The sequence below is a fragment of the Strongylocentrotus purpuratus genome, unplaced genomic scaffold (genome assembly GCF_000002235.5).
Source record: "Strongylocentrotus purpuratus isolate Spur 01 unplaced genomic scaffold, Spur_5.0 spur5_scaffold_12, whole genome shotgun sequence".
Taxonomy (NCBI): domain Eukaryota; kingdom Metazoa; phylum Echinodermata; class Echinoidea; order Camarodonta; family Strongylocentrotidae; genus Strongylocentrotus; species Strongylocentrotus purpuratus.
In genome coordinates this window covers 33826743-33854716 of record NW_022145597.1, presented here as the reverse complement: position 1 = coordinate 33854716, position 27974 = coordinate 33826743, and the positions used below count along the sequence as shown (strand labels likewise).

At 37.9% G+C, this 27974-nt stretch overlaps 1 protein-coding gene across 4 annotated transcripts; it reads right to left on the bottom strand.

Annotated features, from left to right (window-relative positions):
- Nucleotides 1–26: 26 nt before the first annotated feature.
- LOC587445 (progesterone-induced-blocking factor 1) lies at nucleotides 27–27908 on the bottom strand. 4 transcript variants are annotated; one of them, XM_030982497.1, is made up of 16 exons: nucleotides 27413–27905; nucleotides 25699–25941; nucleotides 25295–25414; nucleotides 24209–24342; nucleotides 22909–23017; nucleotides 21949–22130; nucleotides 20950–21075; nucleotides 17574–17672; nucleotides 14495–14660; nucleotides 14071–14221; nucleotides 13508–13598; nucleotides 12251–12353; nucleotides 10653–10783; nucleotides 5457–5541; nucleotides 1309–1482; nucleotides 27–352 (listed from the first exon to the last, which is right to left on the bottom strand). In XM_030982497.1, the coding sequence occupies exons 1-16, from the start codon at nucleotides 27749–27751 to the stop codon at nucleotides 257–259; spliced, it is 2349 nt and encodes a 782-aa protein (XP_030838357.1). In that variant the 5' UTR covers nucleotides 27752–27905; the 3' UTR covers nucleotides 27–256. The 4 variants fall into 4 exon arrangements, 2 of the variants coding, with proteins under 2 accessions (XP_030838357.1, XP_030838358.1); XM_030982498.1 differs by lacking the exon at nucleotides 1309–1482 and having other exon boundaries at nucleotides 27413–27908; XR_004063629.1 differs by lacking the exons at nucleotides 1309–1482; nucleotides 10653–10783 and having other exon boundaries at nucleotides 245–352; nucleotides 27413–27907.
- Between the last annotated feature and the right edge of the window lie 66 nt (nucleotides 27909–27974).

Genomic DNA, 27974 nt, shown 5'->3' with positions numbered 1-27974 from the left:
ATAACATCTTCCTCTATCATGTTGTATTCTCACGTTCCTTCTTTCCATGTGTTCCTATAGCATCTTCCTCTATCATGTTGTATTCTCACGTTCCTTCTTTCCATGTGTTCCTATAGCATCTTCCTCTATTCATGTTGTATTCTCACGTTCCTTCTTTCCATGTGTTCCTATAGCATCTTCCTCTATTCATGTTGTATTCTCACGTTCCTTCTTTCCATGTGTTCCTATAACATCTTCCTCTATTCATGTTGTGTTCTCATGTTCCTTCTTTCCATGTGTTCCTGTAGTGAGTTCCTCTGTTTGTGTTGCATTCTTTCAGCTTCTCGTACCACTGTGAATCTTGGCTCTGTGTCTGTTTAGAATCAAACATGACCAATATTAGTCTATTTTGTTCTACAATTTTCAGGTACCCAGGTGTACATGTCAAAATAAAAACACTTCAAACTCCCATCCCTAATAAAAAAAATGAAGATCTTCAACATCCTAGAAATATATGCCCCAAAAGCCTGTTTGTATTTACGTTGTTTTAATTTGAAACGCCAAAAGTCAGTACAAAAAAGTCCATGCAGGTTCTAAATACAATAGGTTACTTGGCATGGTGTATTCTTTAAAACAGATGGAAATTGTAACTCATGAAAATCAGCAGGCAAAGCGTACTACTATACCATAAAGTCTGCTTTCAGTGAGTTAATGGCTACAGTGTACACAACCTGTAGCTGCTGAAGGGTTACCCCTTAAAACCTTATCATTTGCAAATTCAGTACAACATATAACCCATTCAATTTTATTTTATTTTTTTTCTTCTATGAATCTAAAAATAAGGCACTACAACACTGCATGGATGCCAAGAAAAATTAAATGTTATAAAACTAATGCCTAGCCTTTTTCAGTGGCAGATCCAGGGGGGGGGGTGGGGCCTGGGGGGCCTGGCCTCCCCTCCCTGGCACTCAAGGGGGGCGGGCAAATTTTTAAATTTTCGAGGACCCCCCCCCAAAAAAAAAAAAAATATGCTCATTTGACCTCTTCACTAATCACTTACAAAGACAGTCGGCTTGGGCTGATGACAGAAATTGGCTTCTTGTAAGAGAATACTCACAGAGATAGCTCTGCTCAGACTTTTTTTGTTTTTTGTTGTAATAGTCGTGTAGTCACAATTTTAGACAACATTCCCAACTTCTGTAATGATTTTTAATTTCCGTACCAATTACGAGAAATCTGAACTAGTTGGCAGCTCTGGAAATGGTATAGAAGGGATATTCTTGACCAACTCTGACAACATGACCTTTGACCTCTTCACTAATCACTTACAAAGACAGTCGGCTTGGGCTGATGACCTGGTTCACGTCCAATGGTCATCTTGTCGGACAAAGGATGGCGGTCACTACTCAATCTCTCATGAACAACAGGACTCTGATGAGATTCCTTGTTACCATGGTGACGCTGGCTGAGTGTCAACACAACTTGTTTCATCACTGCCATTTGCTACCATGAAAGGTAAAGAGAGAAAAGAGATGATTACAGAGGATGGGAGAATATCAAATCAAGATCATGAATGATATGGGGAATTTCTGTTGGTAATCCATACTGTCATGTCATACAAGAAGAATTTCTTTTTCATTTAAAGGAATCCGGTAACTTTGTCTCAGACTCTGAAACAAAATCCTGGATTTAGCTCATGCTGCAATGATAATCATCAACTTTTAGGTCAGTCAGGAACCCCATGACTTTTACAAGCTGATCGCCTGTTTGATTATCAAGATATTTATGATTGGAAATCAAAACCAAATTTTGCGTTTGCCAAACCGGTCACTCAAAGATTTTTACTTTTTGAGGCACTTCTTGATCATTTTGAAGCGCAATTTTGTTTAGGGCTTCAATATTACACCATATCACAGACACTGATAACATGTAGGGCCATGCATCTCAGATGTAACATTGTTAAATGATGCCTTTAAACGAAGTATCGATTTTTTTAAAATGTCTATGATGGAATAAATAGTTATTTAAAAGAGGACATGATAAAATATACCATCCTGAATCAAACATTGCCTTTTTTGATTGGGAGTTGGGTGTCTGGATAATTTACAAACATAAAGATTTCTCTTTTGCATTCAGATTTAACAGAAAATATTCACGAAAGAGCACTAACCATCATGAATATTTGTCCTTCATAAAATTGTCCAATGTAAGTCTACAAAGATTTATGAAATATACCTTGTAAACTTCATCAAATTGCTGTTTTAAATCAACTGCCCATACACACAACATCCGAGTATATGACTGAATATTTTAACTTGAAAAGGTGTTTGGCTACAATGAGTGAATGAAATACTTTTGAATTGAAATTGAATTGAAAATTGGAATTGTAGTGCAATTGAACACAATATTTATGTACATTATATTACCAATACTGGAGGCACTGTATATGATTTAATAATAAAAAGAGAAGACAAACTGTAATGCTATAATATCTAACTTCCTGTATAGTATGACTGCATACCCTCCTTCAGGTATGATGAGGGAAAACCCCTTTGGTTTGTAATGATGACGTAGAAAGGGATACGCTTCACATGTATAACACACAGAGCTCAGTACCAGGACCATTGTAGCCATTCATTAGGGACTTTTTGATTTGCACGTTCACTCGTGGACTGTGGCATATGCAGTCATTTTGTAAGCAATGCACATGTGCATCGACGAGCTCATCGTTCTCAGCAGAATTCTCGAACGCGTTTCCCCTTGTTTTGCCATCGTTCGTAATCGGTGACTGTACTGTTGGTAAGCAATATTTTGTAGATAAGAAACAGTACATTAACGTCACAAAACGGACCCAATTGACCAAGCCGAGAGTTGTGGAAGCGTAAACTATCTAAAATTAACGCATTCTCTTGTCTGTAATTTACCTTAAATCACAATTGTTGCAGATTAATCCATAAAATAAACACATTTGATTTTATATGCATTGCCAATTTGTTGCAGCATAGTTATCGAGGACAGTCCTATGTACCGAATTTGGATCTTTAGCTATTCTATTGGAATATCGTACAAGTGCAAACATTATGCATGTCATCATTCAGCGAGCGTCGTCGTCGTGCAAAATCTAAAAGGTAACAAACAACAGTCAGCTTGCCTCGTCAACCCTGTTTAAAAAATGATCGCAAACGAAGCAGTCAAAAAGTCGAAAAGTCCCTATTTACACATTACAAAATGTGGCTTTTTTTGTTTGCAGTAGTTTACCTTGTCCTTCCTGAACAAGCCTCAAGAGGTACTTTAATGTTGATGAGCATTTATCCAATCATCAAATCATTGCCACTGATATTAAAAGACCCCTTTCACCATGAACGACCTGCTTGCTGCCATCAAAGCAATGTAAACAACAAAGCTGCTGGACTTGATGAAATCCTCTGCAAGCAAATCAAACAACTTTGACCAAGTGCCCTCAACTGGCTCCTTGTCATGTTCAATGAATGCTTGAGCACCAACAACATCCCAAAATTCTGGAGGAAAGTCAAAGTTATTGCCCTGCTGAAGCCTGGCAAAGACCCAGCAAGTCCAAAGAGCTACAGACCCATCTCCCTTCTGTGCCATACATATAAGCTATTCAAGCGGCTTATCCTCAACCGTATCACCCCATTCGTGGATGAACATCTCATTCCGAAACAAGCAGGGTTTAGGCCAGGAAAGTCATGCAATGGCCAATTCCTAAATCTCACTCAGTTCATTGAGAATGGCTATGAGGGTAAGCTAATCACTGGAGCTGCTATCGTTGGCCTCTCTGTTGCCTACAACATCATGAACCACAGAATCCTCACCAGGAAGATCTTTGAGCTGACAAAGGATATGAGACTGACTGGACTCATCCAGACGTTGCTGTCCGATTGAATTTTCTTTTTGTGGTCCTCAACAGCAATCGCAGCAGATGGCGCAGACAGAAAAATGGCCTACCACAAGGAAGTACACAAACGACCAATGGATCCTTCCTCTACGCCGGTGATCTCTGCATCGCCACCCAGAACCAATCTTTTATAAAGTTGGAAGAGTCCCTCAGTGATGCCCTGGCCGGACTCATCCCATACTACGCAACCAACCAACTGAGAGCTAACTCTTACAAATCTCAGATAAGTGCTTTCCACCTCAAGAACAGGGATACCAACCATCAACTAAGGACAGGGGTGATAGTGAGCACTAAAAAAAAAATAGGTTTTTTGTTTTCCCCTCAACCACGCCCCCCTTGAGTAAAAAAAAAAAAAGACGATTCGCGGGGAAAAAATGGCATCTAACAACATTCCCCCCTTTCGAGTAAGAAAATTGAGACAAACTTGGGAAAATTGGGGGGAAAATTGGGGGAAAAATAGGAAAGAATAGAGATAATAAGAGGGAAATCGGGAAAATCAGGATAAAATAGGGAAGGAAAAAAAAATGGTAAAAAAAAAAAAAAAAAAAAAATGATTTTTTTTTTTTTTTTTTTTTTTTTTTTTTTTTTTTTTTTTTTTTTTTTTTAAAAGGAAGAAAAGAAAAAAATCGGGAAAAAATCGGGAAAAATAAAAAAAATCGGGAAACCGATTTAAATCGGGTTTTTATCAGGCCTGTAAGGATCAGCTGGCATGGGAAAAGGCTGCAGCACACACACAACCTAGTCTACCTAGGCGTCACACTGGATCACTCCCTTACCAACAAGAACCACATTGCCAACACAAAGGCAAAAGTTGGAGCCCGCAATAGCATCCTCAAGAAGCTAGCCAACACCAACTGGGGGACTGATGCCAGAACAATCTGAACAATAGCCCTTGCGCTTTGCTTCTCTGCTGCAGAGTATGCCTCACCAGTATGGAGTAGGTCGGCCCATGCACCCAAGATTGACCCAGCTCTAAATTCATCCTGCAGAGCAATCACTGGTTGCCTTAGGCCAACAAAAGTAGAAGACATCTACCTGCTCTGCGGTATTGCCCCTCCACACGTCAGAAGGTTGGTCTTGTCCCAGAAAGAAAAGGACAAACGAGAAAACAATTCACTCCACCCACTCTTCCAACAACAGCCAGTGGGCAAGTGGCTCAAATCTAGACCCAGCTTTCTGCACACTGTAGAGCCCCTTATTAATATACCAGCCCTCACACCCAAAGGATGACTTTGTGGTCTTACCACCTCCAGACCACCCCAAATAAACTCTCCCTCAGCCCGAAGGAATCCCTCGCATCTGGCTCTAGCGAGACTTGGCCTTCTTGGCTAAGTCCTTATGCAGAGGTGGGGTTTAGGAGATGAACAAACAGCATGTGAATGCGGCCAGGAACAGACAATGGAACACATACTACTCTGTCCACTCCTGCCAGAGCCATGCACCCAAGATGACCTGGAAACCGTGAATTGCTGTGCCAGAGCCTGTGTGGAGCACTGGACAGGACTTGTGTAGTGACTCGATAAGAAGACATGTAATAATAATTGCTATGGATATCACTTACCTCTTTCTGATTGAGAAGTCTCTCCAGATCAGCAGCCATCTGATTCTTCTCCTTCATCAGGGTTTCACGTTCTTCTTTCAGTCTCCTTAAAAAATAAAATAAAACTAGAAATTTAATTCGTCATGGGGACGAATTAGGTGGTCTGTCTTCAAGTCTTATGATAGATTATAATATTTACTATATTGAGAAAGGGAGAAGTTATATAGACATGTAAACAATGATGATCATCATGATGATCATGATGATGATGATCTTGATAGTAATGGGGATGACGATGATGATGATGATCATCATCATCATCATCATGATGTTGATGATTATCATCAACAGACCACGATGACATCAGACTGAAAAAAATGAGAGAACATTTAGATAGTATATAGTCTCAGCTACAACATACTAAAAAATCAACAAAAATCAAGCCGAAATAACGGCGATATTGCTCGCAAAAGACAAGAATGTAGAATCCAGATTTGAGAAAAAGTCATCTCCCATAACCCTTACTGTACTGGGGGGGGGGGCCTGGGAGGCCCCCCCCTCGACATTTTCGAAGATTGCGCCGCAACCGCTTGGAATTTTGAATTGACGTTTCATGACTTTTTTCCCTCAAGTCTTACGCACATTTTTATACCATTTTCGTCGAAATCGGATATACCTGTAAGGCGTTACATAACAATTAGTATGCGCATGTCATCAAAAAAAAAAAAAAAAAAATGAAAATCGCATCAAAATTTGCATAAATTATCATTATTAATTACATTAAAATAACTTTTTTGTGTGAGAAAAGAAGTTTCATATGGATAATGAGTTTCAACATTCAAAAAGTGGAGTTTGACACGTTTTCGGTAAAATGCATAAAATTAGTGCATTTTGCATAATTAATTAGGCTAACGACAAAAATTTGCATAATCAGAAAAAACTAATTATACCATCTTGTTCCTTACGTAAATATCTACAAACATGCAAATTTTCGTGTTCATCGGACAATCGACGGCCGAGATCATAGGGGGGGGCCTCCCAGGCCCCCCCCCCCCCCCAGTCAGCGGGTGCTCAAAATAGCCCAGTACAGTAAGGGATAAGGATTACACGCATAGGGTAATAATAAAGTAAATATGGTTGTTTATTACATTATTTGCGATTGTACGTGTTTTAATATTCAAAGGAGATGGTACAGTGAAAGGTCAAAAAGAAAAAAAAGTGAAGAAAAAAAATTGTTGGAAACGCCCGGACTCGAACCATGGACCTCGAGGTCGGAAGTCAAGTGCGTTACCGATATACCAAAACATTTCCCATAGAGATTACACGTAAACTGAAAATTGAATTCTCAAATCCCACTTTGTAAGTGAAATATGAGCATGATCCCGGCATCTGATCGAAAAATAAAGGGCACACTTGTGATAGCTTATTGTCTCAGCTACAACATACTCAAAGCTCAGCGTAAACAAAGATAAAACGATGGAGATATTGCTCGCGAAAGACGAGAATGTAGATCCAGTTTTGAGAAAAAGTCATGTCCCATAGAGAATACACGCAAAATGTGAAAAATTGACATGCCTCCTTTAATTGCAAAAATATGCCATGATGCCTTAGTCAAAATGAAATATCGTGGCGACTACATTTGTAGAGAATATTCTTAGGTAGAACATATCAAAATTCGAAAGAAAATTGATCAATATTTACAGAGATACAATCAATTTTGCAAAAATCTGCTGACGTCATAATATGCAAATTGAAATTTTGAGTTCGGAGGCCATTATGACGTCATGAGTTAATTGAGGGTCAAATGAGACATGAAATCATATCTCCGACTCATAATCTATCCAAATATTTAAAAAAATGGGGGGTATACATCCATTCTGAAGAGTTACATTAAATGTTGTATAGGCATGTTTTTGCACATGTATTGTGGATATAGATAGCGCAGGTCCGTGCGTACTGTAAACTTTGATGGACGCTCATTAAGTTATTGCTGGTCAGAAAAAAGTGAACAAGGTATCAAAATGCTTGGAAAAATGTGGTAAATATGAAGATAGAGAAAATGTTGCGATTCTATGTTGTAAAATGTCAATACACGCGGTTACGCGCGGTTACGCGCGGAAACGCGCGCACATAAGTGCTCTCGCGCAATTTTTGAAAATGCTTAAAATGGCCTGAAACGTATGCAAAATCAATTTGAGATGATTTGGAGCATTTTTATTTTTTGCGTGCGCGCGGACGTACGCATCCGCATGCGTTTTTTGACCTGAAATTGACAATAGCCCTTGCAGTAATGGGGATGACGATGGGGATGACGATGATGATGATGATCATCATCATCATCATCATGATGTTGATGATTATCATCAACAGACCACGATGACATCAGACTGAAAAAAATGAGAGAACATTTAGATAGTATATAGTCTCAGCTACAACATACTAAAAAATCAACAAAAATCAAGCCGAAATAACGGCGATATTGCTCGCAAAAGACAAGAATGTAGAATCCAGATTTGAGAAAAAGTCATCTCCCATAACCCTTACTGTACTGGGGGGGGGGGGCCTGGGAGGCCCCCCCCTCGACATTTTCGAAGATTGCGCCGCAACCGCTTGGAATTTTGAATTGACGTTTCATGACTTTTTTCCCTCAAGTCTTACGCACATTTTTATACCATTTTCGTCGAAATCGGATATACCTGTAAGGCGTTACATAACAATTAGTATGCGCATGTCATCAAAAAAACAAAAAAAAAAATGAAAATCGCATCAAAATTTGCATAAATTATCATTATTAATTACATTAAAATAACTTTTTTGTGTGAGAAAAGAAGTTTCATATGGATAATGAGTTTCAACATTCAAAAAGTGGAGTTTGACACGTTTTCGGTAAAATGCATAAAATTAGTGCATTTTGCATAATTAATTAGGCTAACGACAAAAATTTGCATAATCAGAAAAAACTAATTATACCATCTTGTTCCTTACGTAAATATCTACAAACATGCAAATTTTCGTGTTCATCGGACAATCGACGGCCGAGATCATAGGGGGGGGCCTCCCAGGCCCCCCCCCCCCCCCAGTCAGCGGGTGCTCAAAATAGCCCAGTACAGTAAGGGATAAGGATTACACGCATAGGGTAATAATAAAGTAAATATGGTTGTTTATTACATTATTTGCGATTGTACGTGTTTTAATATTCAAAGGAGATGGTACAGTGAAAGGTCAAAAAGAAAAAAAAGTGAAGAAAAAAAATTGTTGGAAACGCCCGGACTCGAACCATGGACCTCGAGGTCGGAAGTCAAGTGCGTTACCGATATACCAAAACATTTCCCATAGAGATTACACGTAAACTGAAAATTGAATTCTCAAATCCCACTTTGTAAGTGAAATATGAGCATGATCCCGGCATCTGATCGAAAAATAAAGGGCACACTTGTGATAGCTTATTGTCTCAGCTACAACATACTCAAAGCTCAGCGTAAACAAAGATAAAACGATGGAGATATTGCTCGCGAAAGACGAGAATGTAGATCCAGTTTTGAGAAAAAGTCATGTCCCATAGAGAATACACGCAAAATGTGAAAAATTGACATGCCTCCTTTAATTGCAAAAATATGCCATGATGCCTTAGTCAAAATGAAATATCGTGGCGACTACATTTGTAGAGAATATTCTTAGGTAGAACATATCAAAATTCGAAAGAAAATTGATCAATATTTACAGAGATACAATCAATTTTGCAAAAATCTGCTGACGTCATAATATGCAAATTGAAATTTTGAGTTCGGAGGCCATTATGACGTCATGAGTTAATTGAGGGTCAAATGAGACATGAAATCATATCTCCGACTCATAATCTATCCAAATATTTAAAAAAATGGGGGGTATACATCCATTCTGAAGAGTTACATTAAATGTTGTATAGGCATGTTTTTGCACATGTATTGTGGATATAGATAGCGCAGGTCCGTGCGTACTGTAAACTTTGATGGACGCTCATTAAGTTATTGCTGGTCAGAAAAAAGTGAACAAGGTATCAAAATGCTTGGAAAAATGTGGTAAATATGAAGATAGAGAAAATGTTGCGATTCTATGTTGTAAAATGTCAATACACGCGGTTACGCGCGGTTACGCGCGGAAACGCGCGCACATAAGTGCTCTCGCGCAATTTTTGAAAATGCTTAAAATGGCCTGAAACGTATGCAAAATCAATTTGAGATGATTTGGAGCATTTTTATTTTTTGCGTGCGCGCGGACGTACGCATCCGCATGCGTTTTTTGACCTGAAATTGACCGGACGGATATTGACCTTAATCATAATAAAAATGAATGAGAAATGCCTTTCCGTTATGAAGATATGATCATGAGTAAAAAGTACCAAAAAAACACAAAATGGCGCCTGGATGACGTCATGAAGATTTGATGACCTTGAAAATGTTACTGTCACTTCTTATGACAATGACCTATAACTGCGCCAAAATTGAACGAAATTGACTTAACTGATCTTGAGTTATCCTGTAAACAAAAAAGAGGGTACAATAAATAAAAATAAAGAAATAAGAAAGAAAATTTGAACAAAAACAATAGGTGATCTGTCGAAACGACAGACCACCTAATTATCACAGTGATGCAGTTCTACATGATAATCAAATTCCACTTTCAGAAACACTTTAGACATCAACCATGTCTCTAAGCACTTTACAGATCTATTATTACCCCAGTCATCAGATTCAGGCTTGCCTGCACACAATGTATGCACATTCTCCACTTCCTGGGGAGCATTCCAGCCAGGCACCATTTTACAGATGCTCACAATGCTAAGCAAACGTTTGTATCCTACTGGGTAGTCATTGAACACCTACGTGGAGAGTGGCAAATGTTGATTAACGTTGTGCCAAGAGACAATAGTGCCGGGCTAGGATTTGAACTTGATTCTGTCATGTTTATTCTTACCTCATGTCTTCAGAGGCAGTGTTGATATGATCTTTGTGCTTGTTGATCTGTTGGTCTTTAGACTTGATACTGTCATGTTTATTCTTACCTGATGTCTTCGGAGGCAGTGTTGATATGATCTTTATGCTTGTTGATCTGTTGGTCTTTAGACTTGATACTGTCATGTTTATTCTTACCTGATGTCTTCGGAGGCAGTGTTGATATGATCTTTGTGCTTGTTAATCTGTTGGTCTTTAGACTTGATACTGTCATGTTTATTCTTACCTGATGTCTTCGGAGGCAGTGTTGATATGATCTTTATGCTTGTTGATCTGTTGGTCTTTAGACTTGATACTGTCAATCAAATAATTATACGGCTGCTGGGCCTGGTTCAAGAGACTTGTAGCATTGGAGAGCTACAACACCAAATAAAACAACAACAACATAAAAAATAGAGAAAATAAAAGTGTGGTGTTGAATTTTGTTTTTGTTCAATATACATTATTATATACCTCACTTAAGTAATCCAGCAATCTGATTGGTCGAAATTGCATTCATAAACTTTAACTGTTCCTGTAAAAACAGACCTATTTTCCCAATAACCATGGTTATTGGGAAAAATAGGTCAGTCTCCATGGTTACCCCATAGGTTTACATGTTAAAAAATGGTTTGAGCGATCGAGGATACCGTACGTGTGCGAAGAATTGGTCGGTAATTTCAATACAATTGAATCTCGATCGATCTTACCGACAATTTTATCTTGCATTGTTGACATGAAGACGAAAATAAACTTCCAAAAACAAAAAAAACAACATCTGCCGATAGATCTTGATCTAAGTTCGTGCCAATATGCATTGCAAAAGTAAAAGAAGGGCCCGATAAATGGAGCAGCCGCGAATCATCAATCACACGAAGCCGTTTTCAATCCATTTTAATGTATATATTAGAGAAAACTGTTAAATATGGTAACAGAGCGCGATAGCCGAGCGGTTTAAGGCGCTGATTTTAGTTACATCACCTTTTGTACGCAAGAGATCGAATCCCATCTTCGACAAAAGTTTTTTTATTTTTTATTTTTTAGTCTATTTTTTTTCGGCATATAAAAGTATTAATGACTGCTTTAATATTCGAGAAATAGTTGTTTTTATACGCTCTCGGGAAGGTTACAATTCTAACCTTCCCTTGAGCATATAAAAACAACTATTTCTCTCAAAGCAGTCATTAATACTATAATATATATATAGAACTATAGTATAGTAACAAGGAATATTTCAATATTGTGTACCCTATCCCAATTCATAACCTGGTTTGAGAGAGATAGACCTACATTTCCATACATTGCCATGTCAGTAAGGATACACATAGCAGAGACCCCATCCTAAAACCTCTCTCACAAATCAATGACCCACTGTACCATACTCTCATATCTTAGATTCATATCAAGTTCGCTCAGTGTGTTACTGGTATATACATTCCCCTGCATCTGGACCTCGTACATCTGGAAAATTCAACATGACATAAATCTTTCACCCCCTCCCCTCCCCCCCCCCCCCCAAAAAAAAAAAAAAAAAAAAAATCTTAAAAAATCAACAAATGTTCTTATCACAAAAAAAAACATCATACAGTCTATCCATATCTTCATCGGCTTAAGTGCAAAAAATGTGGAGGATATGTCAAGTAATCCCCAATAACACCCCCCTATAAACACCCCCCTAAGTCCGGTGTCCGATTTTTGTGTACTACGGGCCGGACTTTGGTGCGTGAAAAGTACCCCTTTACCGGACATTTTGGTAACACGCATGGTATCCCTCCGTTCACGGAGTGGGGGGGGGGAGGGTGGGTTGTTGTGTTGGTCTCCCTGATCTCCCTCCCCTTCTCTTACCTCCTCTCCTAGTTGGTGAATCTTGGTCTCTCCTCTCTCAAGATCTCTTTTGAGAGAAGTATTCATCCTCTCTATGCTTAGAACCCTCCTTGCCAGATGGACACTGATCAGAAATCAAATTTCAGAATGAGTTTTAGTTGAGCTGAGGTCAATTCATCCTTTCAGTCCCATTTGGAAGTTTTAATTATCTAAATTCTAATATTGTATTGAATAGTATTGGATTAAGAATTCCTTGACTTTCTTTTGAATATCACAAATATATTATTGACATTTGTTTGTTTGTTTGTTTGATTGCTTTTATTTCTGTGTTCTAATAACAAATACAAAGTTATACATTTTTACATAAGTATTACATAAATAGCAAATCATGTCTAATAATATCTATACAATAACCATTATACAAAGCATACAAACAAGAATAACAGATATACTGTATGTATATTTTGTTCATTGAACTAAATAAAAGAGATGAATTTTAGAACGCAGGAGACTGCCATCTTGAGCAGTTAGGCTAGAAATAGATGGCGGCCTCATGAAAAATAAAGATTTAGCAACATAGCTCTCTTGGTAAAACCTAGTGATCAAGTGGGTGCAACAGACATTTGACATTATAGAACACCGATATTTCTCATGTCATAAATAAAGATATAAAACAAATCACAAAGTTGCCTTATAAACATATTTGTATCAAATAATTACTTGGTAGCACACAAATGGTTTCGGTAAATCAAAATACCTATTTGCCACACATGAAAGTCATTTCAATGTTAACCTTAAAAGCAATATTGAATAACTCATCTGCGGCCTCCATTTCTGTCTATTATCTGCTCTTCTTCAAAAAGCTGGTTTTGCTGATTTTATTTTCATCACCCGTTTGTTCAGGCTTTGCAAATATGTGAGGCTTTATCTTCCCTTGCCTCTCTTTCCACTAATCTTCCCTGTTAAGATTTGTTTCCCCCTAGATTATCCTTTCTGTATATGTGACCAACAAATTGCATCGGCCTCTTTCTTATTGTGTTGATGAGTGATGGTTTTACTTTTCCTTTTCTTTCAGGCTCTTTATTCATGTATTCATTTTTAAAAAGCGGACAGTTTAACTTTCTCAAATATTATAGCCTCACTCAATAGATATATATGGCTTCCCTGGCGGCACCAACACCTGCCAATATGAATCAATACACTGCCAATATACTGCTTATTCTTTGAATAATAAAGTATTTATATATTAGCTGGATATTGTCAAAATCCATATCTCACCTGTGCTGTAATCTCCTTTTTGCTGTAGAAGGCACATTAGCTCCATAACCATATGAGAACAGCACCTTCTCTGCCTCATCTCCTTGGTCATCTGTCATACACAAATAATAATAATAATAGTGCTCATGTCTGGCACAATACCACTCCTGGTGCTCCATAAATACTACCCTAGTTTTTGCACGGCTGCCACTTCAGTGCTCGAGCATTTCAAGAAACTAATTCCTACCAGGTCATTAACCTCACCTGGGTGGAGTGTGGCAACTATAGATTAATGTCTTGCCAAAGGACATTAATGGTGCAAAAGTGATTCAAACAAAGTGCCTTCTGGTTTACAGTCCAGAGACTTATCCAATGGACCACAACACCTCTAAAAAATTAGCCCTGTCTTACTACTACTACTACAGCGATCTGTATGTCAAAATGTTTCAACATTAATCTCACAAGTAAGTAGAACCAAGTTAAAGAAATCCCAAATGCTGACAATAATGCATGATTATATGACTTTTTAACCGTTGGACTCAAAAAGAATGCATAGGTCTCAGATCATAGATTTGTTTACTTACACTCGGCAGCCTGCATCACTACATCATCAAGTTCTTTCTCTAGTTTCTCATAAGTCTCTAGTTTTGATTTCAATTCTGATAGTTGTGCTTCTAATTCAGTTGCCCTTCTCTCTCCTGAAGATTGCAAGGTGTAATATTCTTTGGTCAGAACCTGAAATTATTTCAGAGAAAAGCAATCATTTATTAAAATATACTGCAAAACGAATTCTGTGCGTAAGTGGCACTTTTAATCACATTTGAAAATTATAGAATGTTATATCTCCCTGGTCCAGTTTGAAGTTAAATTTCAATTTTGAATCCTCATCAAAATCAATTGGTATATATAAACCTGTGTATTGACATTTGTATATCATTTTGTAACAAATTAGACCTTTAGTGACAATCATACTCTCCAATTGCATCACATAACCCCAGCACACTTTACCTCTAGTTTCTTTTGTAGTTTATCACAGTCCACCTGTGCTTGCTTAAGATTACGTTGTGTCTCCTCCTGAATCATATTGGATCTCTCTGCTTCAAAGCTCTTTAGTTTGGCTTCACCACTCAGCTCCATAGCTCTGGCATCAGAGGTGGCTTGTAATTCCCTGTACCTGAGACATCACAGATTGGATTGTATGAATCACAGAAATGGACACCCTTTAATTTCAAACGTTGTTTCTCTCTTGTAAGAGAAAAAATTAGAACGCCTTGTACTTGACACTTTCAAATGCTTTGAAGAAATATTCTCCTTGTCCGACACCCAAGTGTGATTACAACCACAGGTTTTATGACAGGTGAAGAATTGTTTAATGTAAATGCTATTTGTTGTTGTTTTAAGTCTGACAAAATGATTAACATGGCCAGAAAACACTTTGTATTATAATACATCAATATAATGTTCAGCAGTAGTTTATAAACTAGTTTATAAACTACTGCTGAACGAGTAACGAGTAATGAGTATTATTTTTGTAACTGTTCTGTATCTTCTATAATAATAATACGAGAAGGCTCCGGGGGGGGGGGGGGGGGGGGGCATGACGTCTCCGCCGGCCTTTGTATTCTATTGTTTTTTAATGAGATCGCCGACCGAAGTTGGTGCAGCTATCTCCTCCTGAACCCTCCCCTCGGGGTCCCGGTGACCGGTGCCATCGTCCGCGTGAGAGTATACTCTGTGGAATTGGCTATACTCCGCCCGAGGTCCTCCTCCGTGTCGACGTCCAGGGCGAAAACAGACGCGATATGCATAATGCAGGATATGCGTGACGACAGAGATACCTCATGGATATTCAACATTACATCCGTAGACACACGACCGATGACCATCCACTCACATTAAGTTTCGTATTAAATGCACGATGAACAGGGTCGGGCTTACCCGAGTAAAGCATCTTTCTATAGGATATCCTTTGTAGTAGCTGCACAAGCCACAGAGATACACACGAAGCTTCCCGTCCACGTCCAAACTTAGAGACCTATTTCCATCATTATTGCCGCGATTTTTATATAGTTTTTGTGAATGGAGGTATGAAATCAAAGCTTATTTTGTGATTATTACGGCAATGTATACTAAATTTTGATTATCATTTTCTTAAGGAAAGTTTTAACAAGAAAACCATTGGACTGACAGTTCAGTCGCAAGCTGCCTTCAGTCAACACACAGTGCAGTGCTGCTGTGCAGTGTGTGTGAGTTCAGATGAGCTTGCAGGAAGCTCCAACACCGGCACCGCGCACCGGAGGCGTCCGACGCCTGCGGCGCCGGTGTTCGAGCTTCCTGGAGTTACGCTGTAGTGTGTGTGAGTACACCTGAGCTGAGCTTGAGTCGAAGAGATTTGACACTTTGAAATTGTTATCTGTTGGTTTGCATCATTATTAATTGCCGCGATTTCAATATAGTTTCGTGAATAGATTTACAAAACCTGAGCTTAGAATTAGTAAAAGTATTACTAATGTCTACGTCTTTAAACGACTGTCTGATTTTCTTGTGAAAATTTTACTTTGAAAAATGATTATCAAAATTCATGGTCAGAAATAATCACAATCTAGGGTCTATTATGTTACAGTTCTGGCATCAAATCAATGCATGAAAACTTAGTTATTGAACTAGAAAAATGTTTTTTTTTTTTAAACAGGCAATTATGAAGTAGGAAGCCTGAAACCTTAGCCTACTAAACAAAGTGTAGGCCTATCCTTTTATGAATTAATGAAAAAGTAGCCCCAGAAAAAAGAGCCCCCGAAAGTTGAAAAAGTAGCCCCCGAAAATTTCCCAAAAATTTGAAATGGAGCCCCCGACATGAAAATCTTAATTTTTTGCCTGCGCCCCCCTCTAGAATCCCGCGGATTTCCGTGGGTCCTGAGTTGAGTGTATATATAATATAGGCGTGGGGTCCACGGGTTTTAAGGGGCCATAAACCCCCAAAAGCTAGGGGGTTACGTTCTTCAAAGTTGGGGGGGGGGGGAGAGATCAGATCGCAGCGAGTTAAGTGTAAATATAATATAGGCGTGGGGTCCACGGGTTTCAAAGGGCCATAAACCCCCGAAAGCTCGGGGGTTTTAGGCGTTTAATTAAGGTCAGATGAGCATATTTTTAATACTTTATTTGTGACACTTGCGGGTCACTAATTGGCGTGGGGTCAATACGTAGAGTTGCGTAGTGTTGCGTAGCGCTGGCCTACGTTACTATATGCTGAGGGACGGAAAGGGGTACGCAAGGTGAACGAAAACAATTCAACATGTTTACTTTTTTTCGCGTACTTTCGGCGTAGAAACTTGACGCAGAAAGTACGCCTTTTTACGCAACAGTCCGCTACCCTACGCCAGATCGACTAAGCAGTAAAAGCTTTCCACACAGTAAGCAACCATAAGCAAACCTGTACGCCAGCCTACGCATAACCTACGCAGGGACTATTTTCCCATTAATACGCAGCCTAATTTCTGCGTAGTCGGTACGCCACACTACGGAACTCTACGCAGTTCCAGTGGCTTAAAGAATAACTACCGGTACAGTTGGATCGTTTTTTTTAATTTTTATATAAGGCCAAATTTAAAAAAAAACATGTTTAGCGTCCTGTTTTTTTTAAAAATGGGAAGGAGGAGGCCCTTTTTTTTTTTTTTTTCTTTCAAAATGGCCGCTCCGTACATTTTTCCCTGACATTCGAGCTATTTTTCAAGATGGCGGCGGACAATTTTTTTTTTTTTCTTTTTTAAAATCAGAAATACATTTTAGCGGTGCTTTTCATGTTTTTTTTCTTTCAAAAAAAAAAAAAAAAAAAAAAAATGGGAGGCGGCCCCCAAAAAGGAAGCAGGCGGGGACGCTGTTTTTTTTTTCTTTCCCTCTAGAATCCCGCGGATTTCCGCGGGTCCTGCTAGTAAATGTTATAAACGATGTAAATATGTTCATTCAGGGCCCCGTGGAAGACCACTACTTGTTGGTGAATGGGCTACCCTGTCAAAAGATTAGAAATAAATAAATAAATAAATAAATAAATAAATAAACTACAGATATGAATTGATAAGAGATGACTTACTTTGCAAAGAGCTCCTCATACTTGGTCTTGCCTTCCTGAGCTGATGATAACGCTCTGTCTTTTTCTAAGATGGCATTGCCTCTTGCCTCCCGCAGACTCCTAACAAATAAAATAAAAAACGCATACTTTTAAAACATGTCTTTCTTACAGAAAAGATTTTCGAACTTACAACTTTGTCTCTGCATTCATGAATGGCATTCAACTTTAGTTCATACAGTAGGACTCCACACTGACTTTTCTGTAGGAAGGGGGTGGATTAAAAAAATGTTAAGTTATCTATGCATGAACTATATGCTAACATTTTGATTTAATTTTTTTTTTTTTTTGGGGGGGGGGGGGGGGTACAGACTCAGAATGTTGTGGGCTATTTGTCCCAGTCGCTTGTAACCCTGCATACAGTAGCTATAGATCAAAATAGTGCTAACTTTGTTTCTAATAAGCCTGTTTACATCATAAACATACACGATGTAATAACTCAGTCACACCGCCAAAATGACACTAAACCGACTCCAAGCCAAATGATTCTTGGCCATTTGGTTTTGCAATGTACTTATCTTTGTTTGGTCTGTTGTTAGTCTATGGTATGATGTTTAATTCAAATAATTTATTTCCAAATTCCAACATCAATTAAAACATTGTGTATAAACAGTCAATGGGCAATACAAACATTATAAAACTATGACATTTCAGTCAAACGATTAAGAAGCTAAAAAACAAAACAAGTATAGCATTCAGTGAGAAACAAGGTTAAGAGCAGAAAGTGGAAAAGTATACCGTATAATACATAATCCAGTAATGACGGACGACATAAAAAACATACCCGGTAATTGGATAATTGGAAAATGCTGAACACAATGAAAGCCAGGTTTGTGGCTTGTTAGAGTGTGTACACCTAGTTTATGTATTTGTTTGTTTTTACATTATTATTATAAAATTTAGAGATTGGTCAAACAATACATAAAAACATCAAACATGAGAATATAAAATAAAAAACATATAAGAGTATCGAACAGTATGGTATGGTTCTACAAGATAATTTAAGAAGAGATATTTAACAAATTTAACCCTTACTGTACTGGGGGGGGGGGGGGGGGCCTGGGAGGCCCCCCCCTCGACATTTTCGAAGATCGCGCCGCAACCGCTTGGAATTTTGAATTGTCGTTTCATGACTTTTTTCCCTCAAGTCTTGCGCACATTTTGATACCATTTTCGTCAAAATCGGATATACCTGTAAGGTATTACATAACAATTAGTATGCGCATGTCATCAAAAAAGTGCTATAATTGCATATATTCACGTACAAGCAGAAATGTGAAGATATGAATTGATATCAAATGAACTTGATGTATTCCAGAACAAAAGAATACATTAGAAATAAAACAATAGATATAATAAGAAATAAAAAACAATAAAATACATAAGAAAATAAATAGTTGAAAATCGCATCAAATTTGCATAAATTATCATTATTAATTACATCAAATAACTATTTTGTGTTAGAAAAGAAGTTTCATATGAATAATGACTTTTAACATTCAAAAAGTGGAGTCTGACAATTCTTGTAATGATTCTAGTTCCCTAAATATAGTTCCAGATTTGATATTCATGAATGAGTAATTTGCGTATTCATAATTTATGCAAATTAACCTATGCATTTTCAAATATCATAAAAATAATGAAACCTCATGAATTTGAGATGAAGGAAACATTTATTCAATACATTTTCAAGATTCTTCACAAGTCTACGGACAAATATGTAGAGTTTTCTGTAAAATGCATAAAATTAGCATTTTGCATAATTAATTAGGCTATAACGAGAAAAATTTGCATATTAGGAAAGAACTAATTATACCATCTTGTTCCTTACGTAAATATCTACAAATATGCAAATTTTCGTGTTCATCGGACATTCGACGGCCGAGATCATAGGGGGGGGGGCCTCCCAGGCCCCCCCCCCCCCCCCCCCCAGTCAGAGGGTGCTCAAAATAGCCCAGTACAGTAAGGGTTAAGTAATCAATAGGAACAAATTAAATGTTTCTTATATTGCCTCCTGAATGTATTATTATATTAAATATTGGATTAATTACAATTAACATTATTCCAAAGTCTGGTGTTGGTTAGTTAGTGTGACTGAGGTATAGTGAGGCTAAGTTAAGATTATTCCTGTTAAGTAACCCATCCTTTACAACATTCACATATAGGTAGATGCACACCCCCCCCCCCCCCCCCCCGTCTTTGATATTTTTCTCCCTCTTCTTTTTTGTTATTGGTACACCGCATCATTTTATCTGATGTTTACTTTTAAGTTTTAATTGTATAATTTTTTTTTTTATTGAGGGTAATCCTCGACAAATTATTAGGGACTTGTAGAATGAGTGGACGAGAACACGACGAACGCCAACTGACCATGCGTGTCAACGTACTCAACTGCCCATGTTGACTACAATTAGAAATCTTTTAGATTGCACTCAACGATATACATGCATGTAGGAAGTAACGCTATATGAATATGACAGACAAAGAAAGAGGACAAAATATACAGTTTCTCATTCTACTCTCAACAATAGGCCATTTTCGTAATGTAACAAAATGTAATGCATAGGTCTTTGTGAAGTGCCTCAATACAAATTATTTAATTCACCTGATAGGAATAATAGTATTTCAATAGTCAGAATGCAACTGCATATATTAAGTGTTGCTAGGTAGGTCAAGCCATAATGTTTGTCCAACCTAGCTGGCAACAACTATAATGTATGCAGTTAGGATTCTGTCTATTGAAATACTATTATTCCTATCAGGTGAATGAAATAGTTTGTATTGAGGCACTTCACAAAGACCTGTGCATTAAATTTGGTTACATTATGAAAATGGCCTATTGCTACGTGGTAGAACATCCCTTCACTGCTATTATGTAAAAATGTGTAGAACAGGTGAACATGCATGTGACACCTGTTCTACACATTTTTACATAATAGCAGGGAAGGGATGTTCCTTTGTCTACCTGAGGAACTGTATATTTTATGCGCACACGGCATATACTAGTACCGTACTAGATTTAGGAAAATCAAGGTTGACGCATTCTCGATCACCGACTGAGACGACGTGACGTATGCGCAGTGCCTTAAAATGACGTCACACGTTGCAGTCAAGGCTGTCAACGTGCAATTCTAAAAGTCCCTATTTTTGATTTTTGACTACCGCTTCCACATTTGCTGATTTTTTTTCTTTTTAAAACATACATTGCTCCAACTGGAGTCGTTTTATATATAATGTACATGTTCTATTATTGTATTGTATGTATGTATTTTATTTTATGTAGCTCCCTATGTTTTGCATTTATGGAGAAATAAATTGAACTTAAATTTGACTGACGCACCTGTTCTCTCTCTCAAAGGTATCTCGCATGGTGCTCTTCAGCTTATCAATCTCAGTCTCTGTTCTCAGTCGGATTGATTCAAGCTCTTCTCTCAGTTTGTTCTCATACTCTACCTTGCATCCATCCCTGAGGTTAACATACAAACAGAGTATAAAATCAATGTCTGCTAATAATGAAATTATAAGGATTTATACATATTTCAGTCATATAAACATAGTCTCAGTTTGTTCTCATACTCTGCCTTGCATCCATCCCTGAGGTTAACATACAAACAGAGTATAAAATCAATGTCTGCTAATAATGAAATTATAAGGATTTATACATATTTCAGTCATATGAAGTTATAAACATAGTGCAGTAATATGAAATCATAGCATAGCCAAATGTCGTTTGTGAAAAAAGAGAGGTATTGAAAAGGAGAGGAATTGGAGAAGAAAATAGCATGTTGCTAAAAGGCAAGAAAGAGTGATGCAGATAAATGCAATAAACACTTCAAAGAAAGTTGTATTGGGTTTTTCATGGCATTTACCAATCTTGTGACAACCAAGAAATCACAAAATCTAAATTGAATCTACAGCTCAGTTAATAACATGCCATGAATGCAATACGTGGGAGTCTATCAAGAGGCCATGAAAGCAAGGAATTGCCTTCTGAAACAAACCATTGTAGTGTTCAACAGGTTATATATTACTTTCTACCACACCTTATATGATATTCTAGCCAGGGGCTCCTACCCTAATATCGTTCAGTAGGTCCTAAGGAAGCCCTGTACCAAAAATGGCAATTGTACAACAACAAATCAATGTTATAAAATTATTTGGGGGCTCCAAAAAGACGTCCCAGCCCCCACACCCTTGAACTGAAATTTTTGCCAGGGGCTCCTAGCCATATATCGTTCAGTAAGTATTAAGAAGCCCTGTATCAAAAATGTTGCCTTTATCCGGCAAGTAACGATAATCGATAAATTTGACGCTAAGCCACCTGACAATTAGGACTAACCTGGATTCAATGTACTTTTCATAAAGTTCTTCTCTAGATCTCTTGGCATGGTCTAGATCAGCTTGAACAGTCAGGAGACGTTCTTCTGCATAAGCAAGCTTGTTGCTGACATCACTGGACTGCTTGGAGAAGTAGCCATTGTCTTGGGTAAGAAGGAGTAACTCTTGTTTCCTATCAGCAAGCTGTCAAACAAAAATAGAAAGAAGGCTGATGTTACTCCTCCAGGCATACATGAAGCATGCATCATACCAATCCTTCTTAATAAGAGCTTCTATAAAATTGCTGGTACGAGGATATTTTGCACAGAATGTGAATATAGATGGTGGCTTTGTTTTCTCACCTCTCTGATAAGCTACATCTCATATACCATACCTTCTATACCCTACTTCTTATTTTAATAAAAGAATGTGCAATCATTATCAACCCTTGAGAGGATCACATTACTGCTATGCTGTAAAATAGTGCCATCAATGTTCATTAAAGGGGGTGTAAACTGACGAGACTATGTGTCTTTCCCGTAGCCTGACTTGAGGCCAATCAGGTATATACGACTACGGATGCGACCGCAGCTATCACGTGCGTGCAACATACGCAAAACCAAAGCGTGAGAAGAACTTTGTGGTCTGTTTCGCGAACGCTGACCATGTAGAGATCGCTGACTAAGGTTAGTCAAGTCCACTCGTTATGTGCAGATGTCCAAAAGGAGACTTAGATGGTGTGCCCCTTTATTTGTCAGTTTACACTTTATTTCCATTAAAAATGAGAAGAAAAAAAACACAAACAAACCAACATTGTCTAACTAACAAAATGGGATTTTATGAATTTATGACCAGTCATGAAATTAAAATCTTTGCTGAGAAAAATATAAGATTGTTCATCGTTTTTATTAAGTACAATCACAAAAGTTAACTATTTCTAATGGCCAAAGTAATTTTAAGACGCTGTTAAAGATCATTTCACCTCTTTGACAAGTTGATCTCGTTCTTCAACCACTCCTTTGAAGGTGACATTGAGATAGGTATGTTGCTTCTGGATATCATCTAGCTGGTGTTCAAAATCATCTCTCTCACTGCAAAACAAACAAAAACACAATGTACTCAATACCACTGCAATAAGCGAGTTCGTAATTAGGATTTGCGCATGGGCAGATAAAGGTCATTCGTACCCAAATTGTAAAACCATTGAGACGAATACTCGGATCGTGCTCATGAAAGTTATGTAATCAGTATTCATTTATGCACCAACAGTACATTTATCTGATACACAGGTGGAAGTATTCCTGAAGCACCTCCATCACTTTGGCAGTGATTATTCTAAAATGCACAGGTGGCAAGTATCCATCGTGTCTAAGATCTGTGGATATTTTGGGGTCATGCGTTCCAAAGCTATTTACGAACTCGCTTATACTCAACAAATTAGCAATAGTCAAAGCACAAAAAGAGGAAGCTGAAAGCAATTTACCTCTCAAATGCTAACATAAATCTCTCAACAAATAAAGAATAAAACCAATAGACCAGTTCACGGTTAGTACGTTACTGCAATGACCCCGAATATCCACAGAGCTTCAAAACATGAAGAGGTCCCACTTTGTACATTTTGAAATAATCATTCCTACAGCGATGGAGGTGCTATATATAAATAGCCTTTGTTCCCCCTTTTCAAAGAATACTTCCACCTGTGTACCATGGAGTGCACTGAATGTGCATGAATGAATAATGTTACATAACTTTCATGAGCACGTATCCAGTATTTCGTCTCCGTGTATTTCAAAATTTGTTCTGCAATGACCTTTATCTGCTCATGCTCAGACTGCAACCGTGAACTGGCTTATTACATTAACCCCGATGATTGTATTTTGTATAGATAATGGTCTGTCAAAATCTTTGGTCCTAAAAGTCAAATTTCAACAAAATTTGTTTATACAGATGTATGCTGTATTTACTTTCCAAGAGCAGCTCTGTTAAGCCGGTAATAACCTACAGAAAACATGATGATACAACCTCATTCAGTGGACCTTTGTGAATAGAAGAATATTAGTGTCTATCATTACACTCTAAACTGATAGTCAACTATAAACCTTGGGTTTTACCAAAGTCTGTCTGAATAATTCTTACATCATAATTTTCATATAAAAGTAAAGTATGAAATATTGAAACCTGTTCATAATAATGCACAACTGATGCACAATGCCAGATCAAAGTATTTACCAAAAGTCACCTAGCCCTGAAATACAGATGAAAATTCTCCCTTCAATACTGACCTCTTGATTCTGTTGTAGTTTTCTCGCTTGTAGTCGTTTTGATTTTGTGTTGACTTCAAATTGGCAAGGTCAATGGTCAGCTTTTGACCTTTTCCTTCAGCGTCACTTTTCAACCGTTGTTCCTTCTCTAGTGCCTTAGGATATAAGATAAATGTCTAGTTCATGAACATCCGGCTCTGCTTAAACATGTAGTAATAAAGCTTCTCAGGACATTATCACTTTGCATCAAGAGGCGATATACTCCAGATATTCTAGACTTTGATTTCACCAATCACAAAACAATTGCTCTTTTACCTGTTGGCAACTGCATCTTATCCACTAAGCTTTACACAGGACAACCTGGTTCTCATACTTAAAACATGGATCATAAAATTGCTTAAGGGTTAATTATTTATGAAACCTTATTCCTGTATAACTTAGTTTTAAGTTGGTGAGAGAAAGGAAAGGTGTTTTTCTCATAAATTTCCAAGTTACTTAGAATAATAAACACAAACATTAAAACACAAGTGATATAATTCGTGTTGTTCAGTTTATTAGTAGACTACAGTACACTCAACACAAAAGATATTTAGGCTTAAAAGAAGAAAAACTAGAAATTGGTATTGATGACAAAATTCTCAGGTATTGACACCCCACTCCCCCCCCCCCCCCCCCAAGTTTAAACAAAAAGAAAATATTAATGCAAATTTAAACAAAAAATATACCAAATCATTTCCTCGCTCTCTCTCCCCAGCTCAGTTCCAATGATTTATTTCAGCCTTTAAACTCAGTTATCCAGCTATCTCTCTCTCTCCTTCTTATTTTATATGACCCTTGTAAGTGAAACTTGCTTTAGTGACTACCTGTCTAATGTCTATAAAGATTCAAGATTCAAGATTTTATTGTCCATAATATAATACAGAAATTGTTTTTCATTGGTATAACATGTAATACATTTTTAGTTTCCTCAAATAAATGTTTCTCACTGGAAATGAATACTTAATGAACCTGTACATACAGACCACCTGCCTTGAAGTGCCTTATATCTTGTCTCCCATAAGTAGTATTCACTGTGTTTCTGAATAAAGCTGCTAATCTAATTTGTACCTCATGTAATCTAAATTGTTCCTCTCTACTCCTCTTAAGCTCTGTTTCTAACATCTGCTTCCATCCTTCAAGATCAGTCAGCTTCAGGAGCAGTGGGTGCTTCTCTTCATAGAATTTTACCTGACAAAAATTAATTCATATCCAATATTAATCTGTCAATCAAGTCATAGGAAGTAATTCAACTATTCATTTCTGGAAACAAATACCTTTAATTTCAATCACAGACCACTGAAATAGAGATATGATTATTAGTGCTAAATAATCTAACAAGAACTTTAGATAGAGATATATAGTACACATCTTAATGCTATACTCATCAAATTAGAATGCAAGAATGAATAGGAATTTGAAATCAAACAATACCAATGAGAACTATTCAAGTGCACATAATGATAAACACTTACTGCTATGACATCCCTTAGAGTTAGGACTTCTTCTCTCATTTCTTTCAATGCCCCATACTGCTCATCTGACAGATCTAAGTTATGCAATACCCTTCTCACATCTCCAGCTCGTCGCTGCAACTCTGCATTTGTGGCCTCCAGATGGTGCTGTTTCTCTGTGATTGTGTGAAGATCAGCGTGGAGCTTCTGTTGTAAATGTCGTGCCTCTTCTTTGTTTACATTCAGCTGCGCTTCAAGCCTGGCCTGAAGTAGAAAATAAAAACAAACATTTTTATCACATGTTTACATACCTAAGAATTATCCCAAATATCTTGGCATTCACATGGGTGGTATAATAATAATAATAGTGAGCAATTATAATGCGCCATGTCTGTCAAAATTGGACACTTCTGGCGCAGCTGTGTAAAAATGTTATAATTGTGGGCATATGGCCATCAAGTATCATCCCTTTTTCTGGCGAGGGTGTTGTTTGCTTTCTGGCATATAGTTGTGATGTGTTTGTCCCATTTCAAGTCGGATGTGATTGTGATGCCAAGGTACTTGGTTGATGAGACTTCTTCCAGTGGTGCCTTGTTCAGGATGTACTGGTGTCGTATCTGGCTCTTTTTCCTGGACACTGTGATGGCCTTGCACTTGTTCGTAAATTGATCATCCATTCAGAGGACCATTCAGCAAGTCTATTATGGTCCTCCTGGAGTTCATGTTCTCAGTAATTTTCCATCACGCTACTTATTTATATTCATTTATTCGAACCACGTGTGTTTATCCCTCCAATCGCACACCGTGGTTCCGCGCACCATTCACCCCGCGTATTTTCAACACCACAAGGTTTTCTTCACTCCTGCTTAAATCTTCAGTCAAGTCAGACGTCTCAGTATTTTGCTCTCCGTGTCTCATACATTGTACACGTTGTCTTTTCTGCCATCTCCAGCGGGCTTGGCAGTCTTCTAATGGAACGTTTTAATCAGGACCGACATGGCGCTTGATTTCCGCTGGGAGCTGCCAGTCACTTTGATTCGCTTCGGTATTACTTCACCTCACACAAGCTCGACGCACCGTAGCTTGCCTGACATCATCAACGAGTTCGATTCACTGCTGCTCTGATGAACTTTACATCAAAGTTTGACTCACTGCTTCATCATCGAGCGCCACACATTTTCTTCTCTTCTCTTCTTGCCTGAGAGATTCATCATCATCATCACGAGCATCCGCGTCTGCATCGGTTTCTTCAGGGCTCTTCAGCCACGACACCGAAGACTCAACCGTTCTCAACCGTTATCATCTTCATTGGACGTTCGACATCATTTCCACTCTGTCGTAAGTTTAATTTATTCATTGCATTTATTCATGTCAATTCTCATCTATGACCATCCAATGTAACTCTGTGCAATATTCTCAATTCTCATTCATGTGATTCTTATCTACACTTTGTAAGTGTTTATTTAATAGTCTGCAGTTTATTTACCTCAATAAAATAACAAAAAGGGAATAGACTCTAGGTCTAGATCTAGATCTACAGTTTATTCATTTATTTTATTGCCAGTGCAACCTTGCTTCCTCGTAGCTAAAATGAAAATTGAGTTATGCTGTGTGATCAGTGAACATGCTTTCAAATTTCCATTCACAATACACCACACACACAGTCTCAAATCAACTCTCTAGTCTATCTCACTCACTCTCACTCAGTCTCAGTCATGACTTGTTTTGTAATCACCTGCAAAATCTGCTTTGTATGAGATGCGTCGCCTAATCTTTCTTCGAGCTCTTCGACGCTTGCCAAATGTTCAGCATTCAAATTGTCGATGATCAAATTCTTCTGCGACAATTCAATTTTCACCAATTGCAAGTCGTGTAGCAGCTGCTTCCTTTCGATGAGCTGACGAGTGATCTTCCCGGGTTGTCTCCGGTCGGAATGCCTGGATTTACGCTGGCGATTCTCGTCCGTTTCATCGCCAGCGGAAACCGAAAAATCTGTCGCTAAAGAAGTGCTAATTTCTCCAGTAATGTCAGTATCTAGATCACTTATCAGGGTTGATATGTCCTTATGAGCCATTCTTGTCTCAGTTTTGAAGAATTTCGACAAAAGGTGTTTGTTTTCCTTTCCAAACTGACTGGGGAATGATCTTTGAAACAGCCGCCGCTAAATATTCAATGTCAGATTGTTGTCACACAATTACAAATATTGCGACACTAAAGCTCACGCCTATTTCAATGAGAACTGAGCACAGTCTTCTCCAAAATCCTTAATGGGTCAAAGGTTAAGGAGTGCTGTATTT

What these genes read in the sequence shown, in the direction of transcription:
- LOC587445 (XM_030982497.1), bottom strand. Translation starts at nt 27,751, where the DNA reads ATGGCTCATAAGGACATATCAACCCTGATAAGTGATCTAGATACTGAC. An exon ending in AACTACAAAAGAAACTAGAG is followed by an intron (nt 14,222 to 14,494) that starts GTAAAGTGTGCT and finishes AAATAATTTCAG; the next exon opens with GTTCTGACCAAAGAATATTA. An exon ending in AGCCCAAGCCGACTGTCTTT is followed by an intron (nt 353 to 1,308) that starts GTAAGTGATTAG and finishes GATTCTAAACAG; the next exon opens with ACACAGAGCCAAGATTCACA.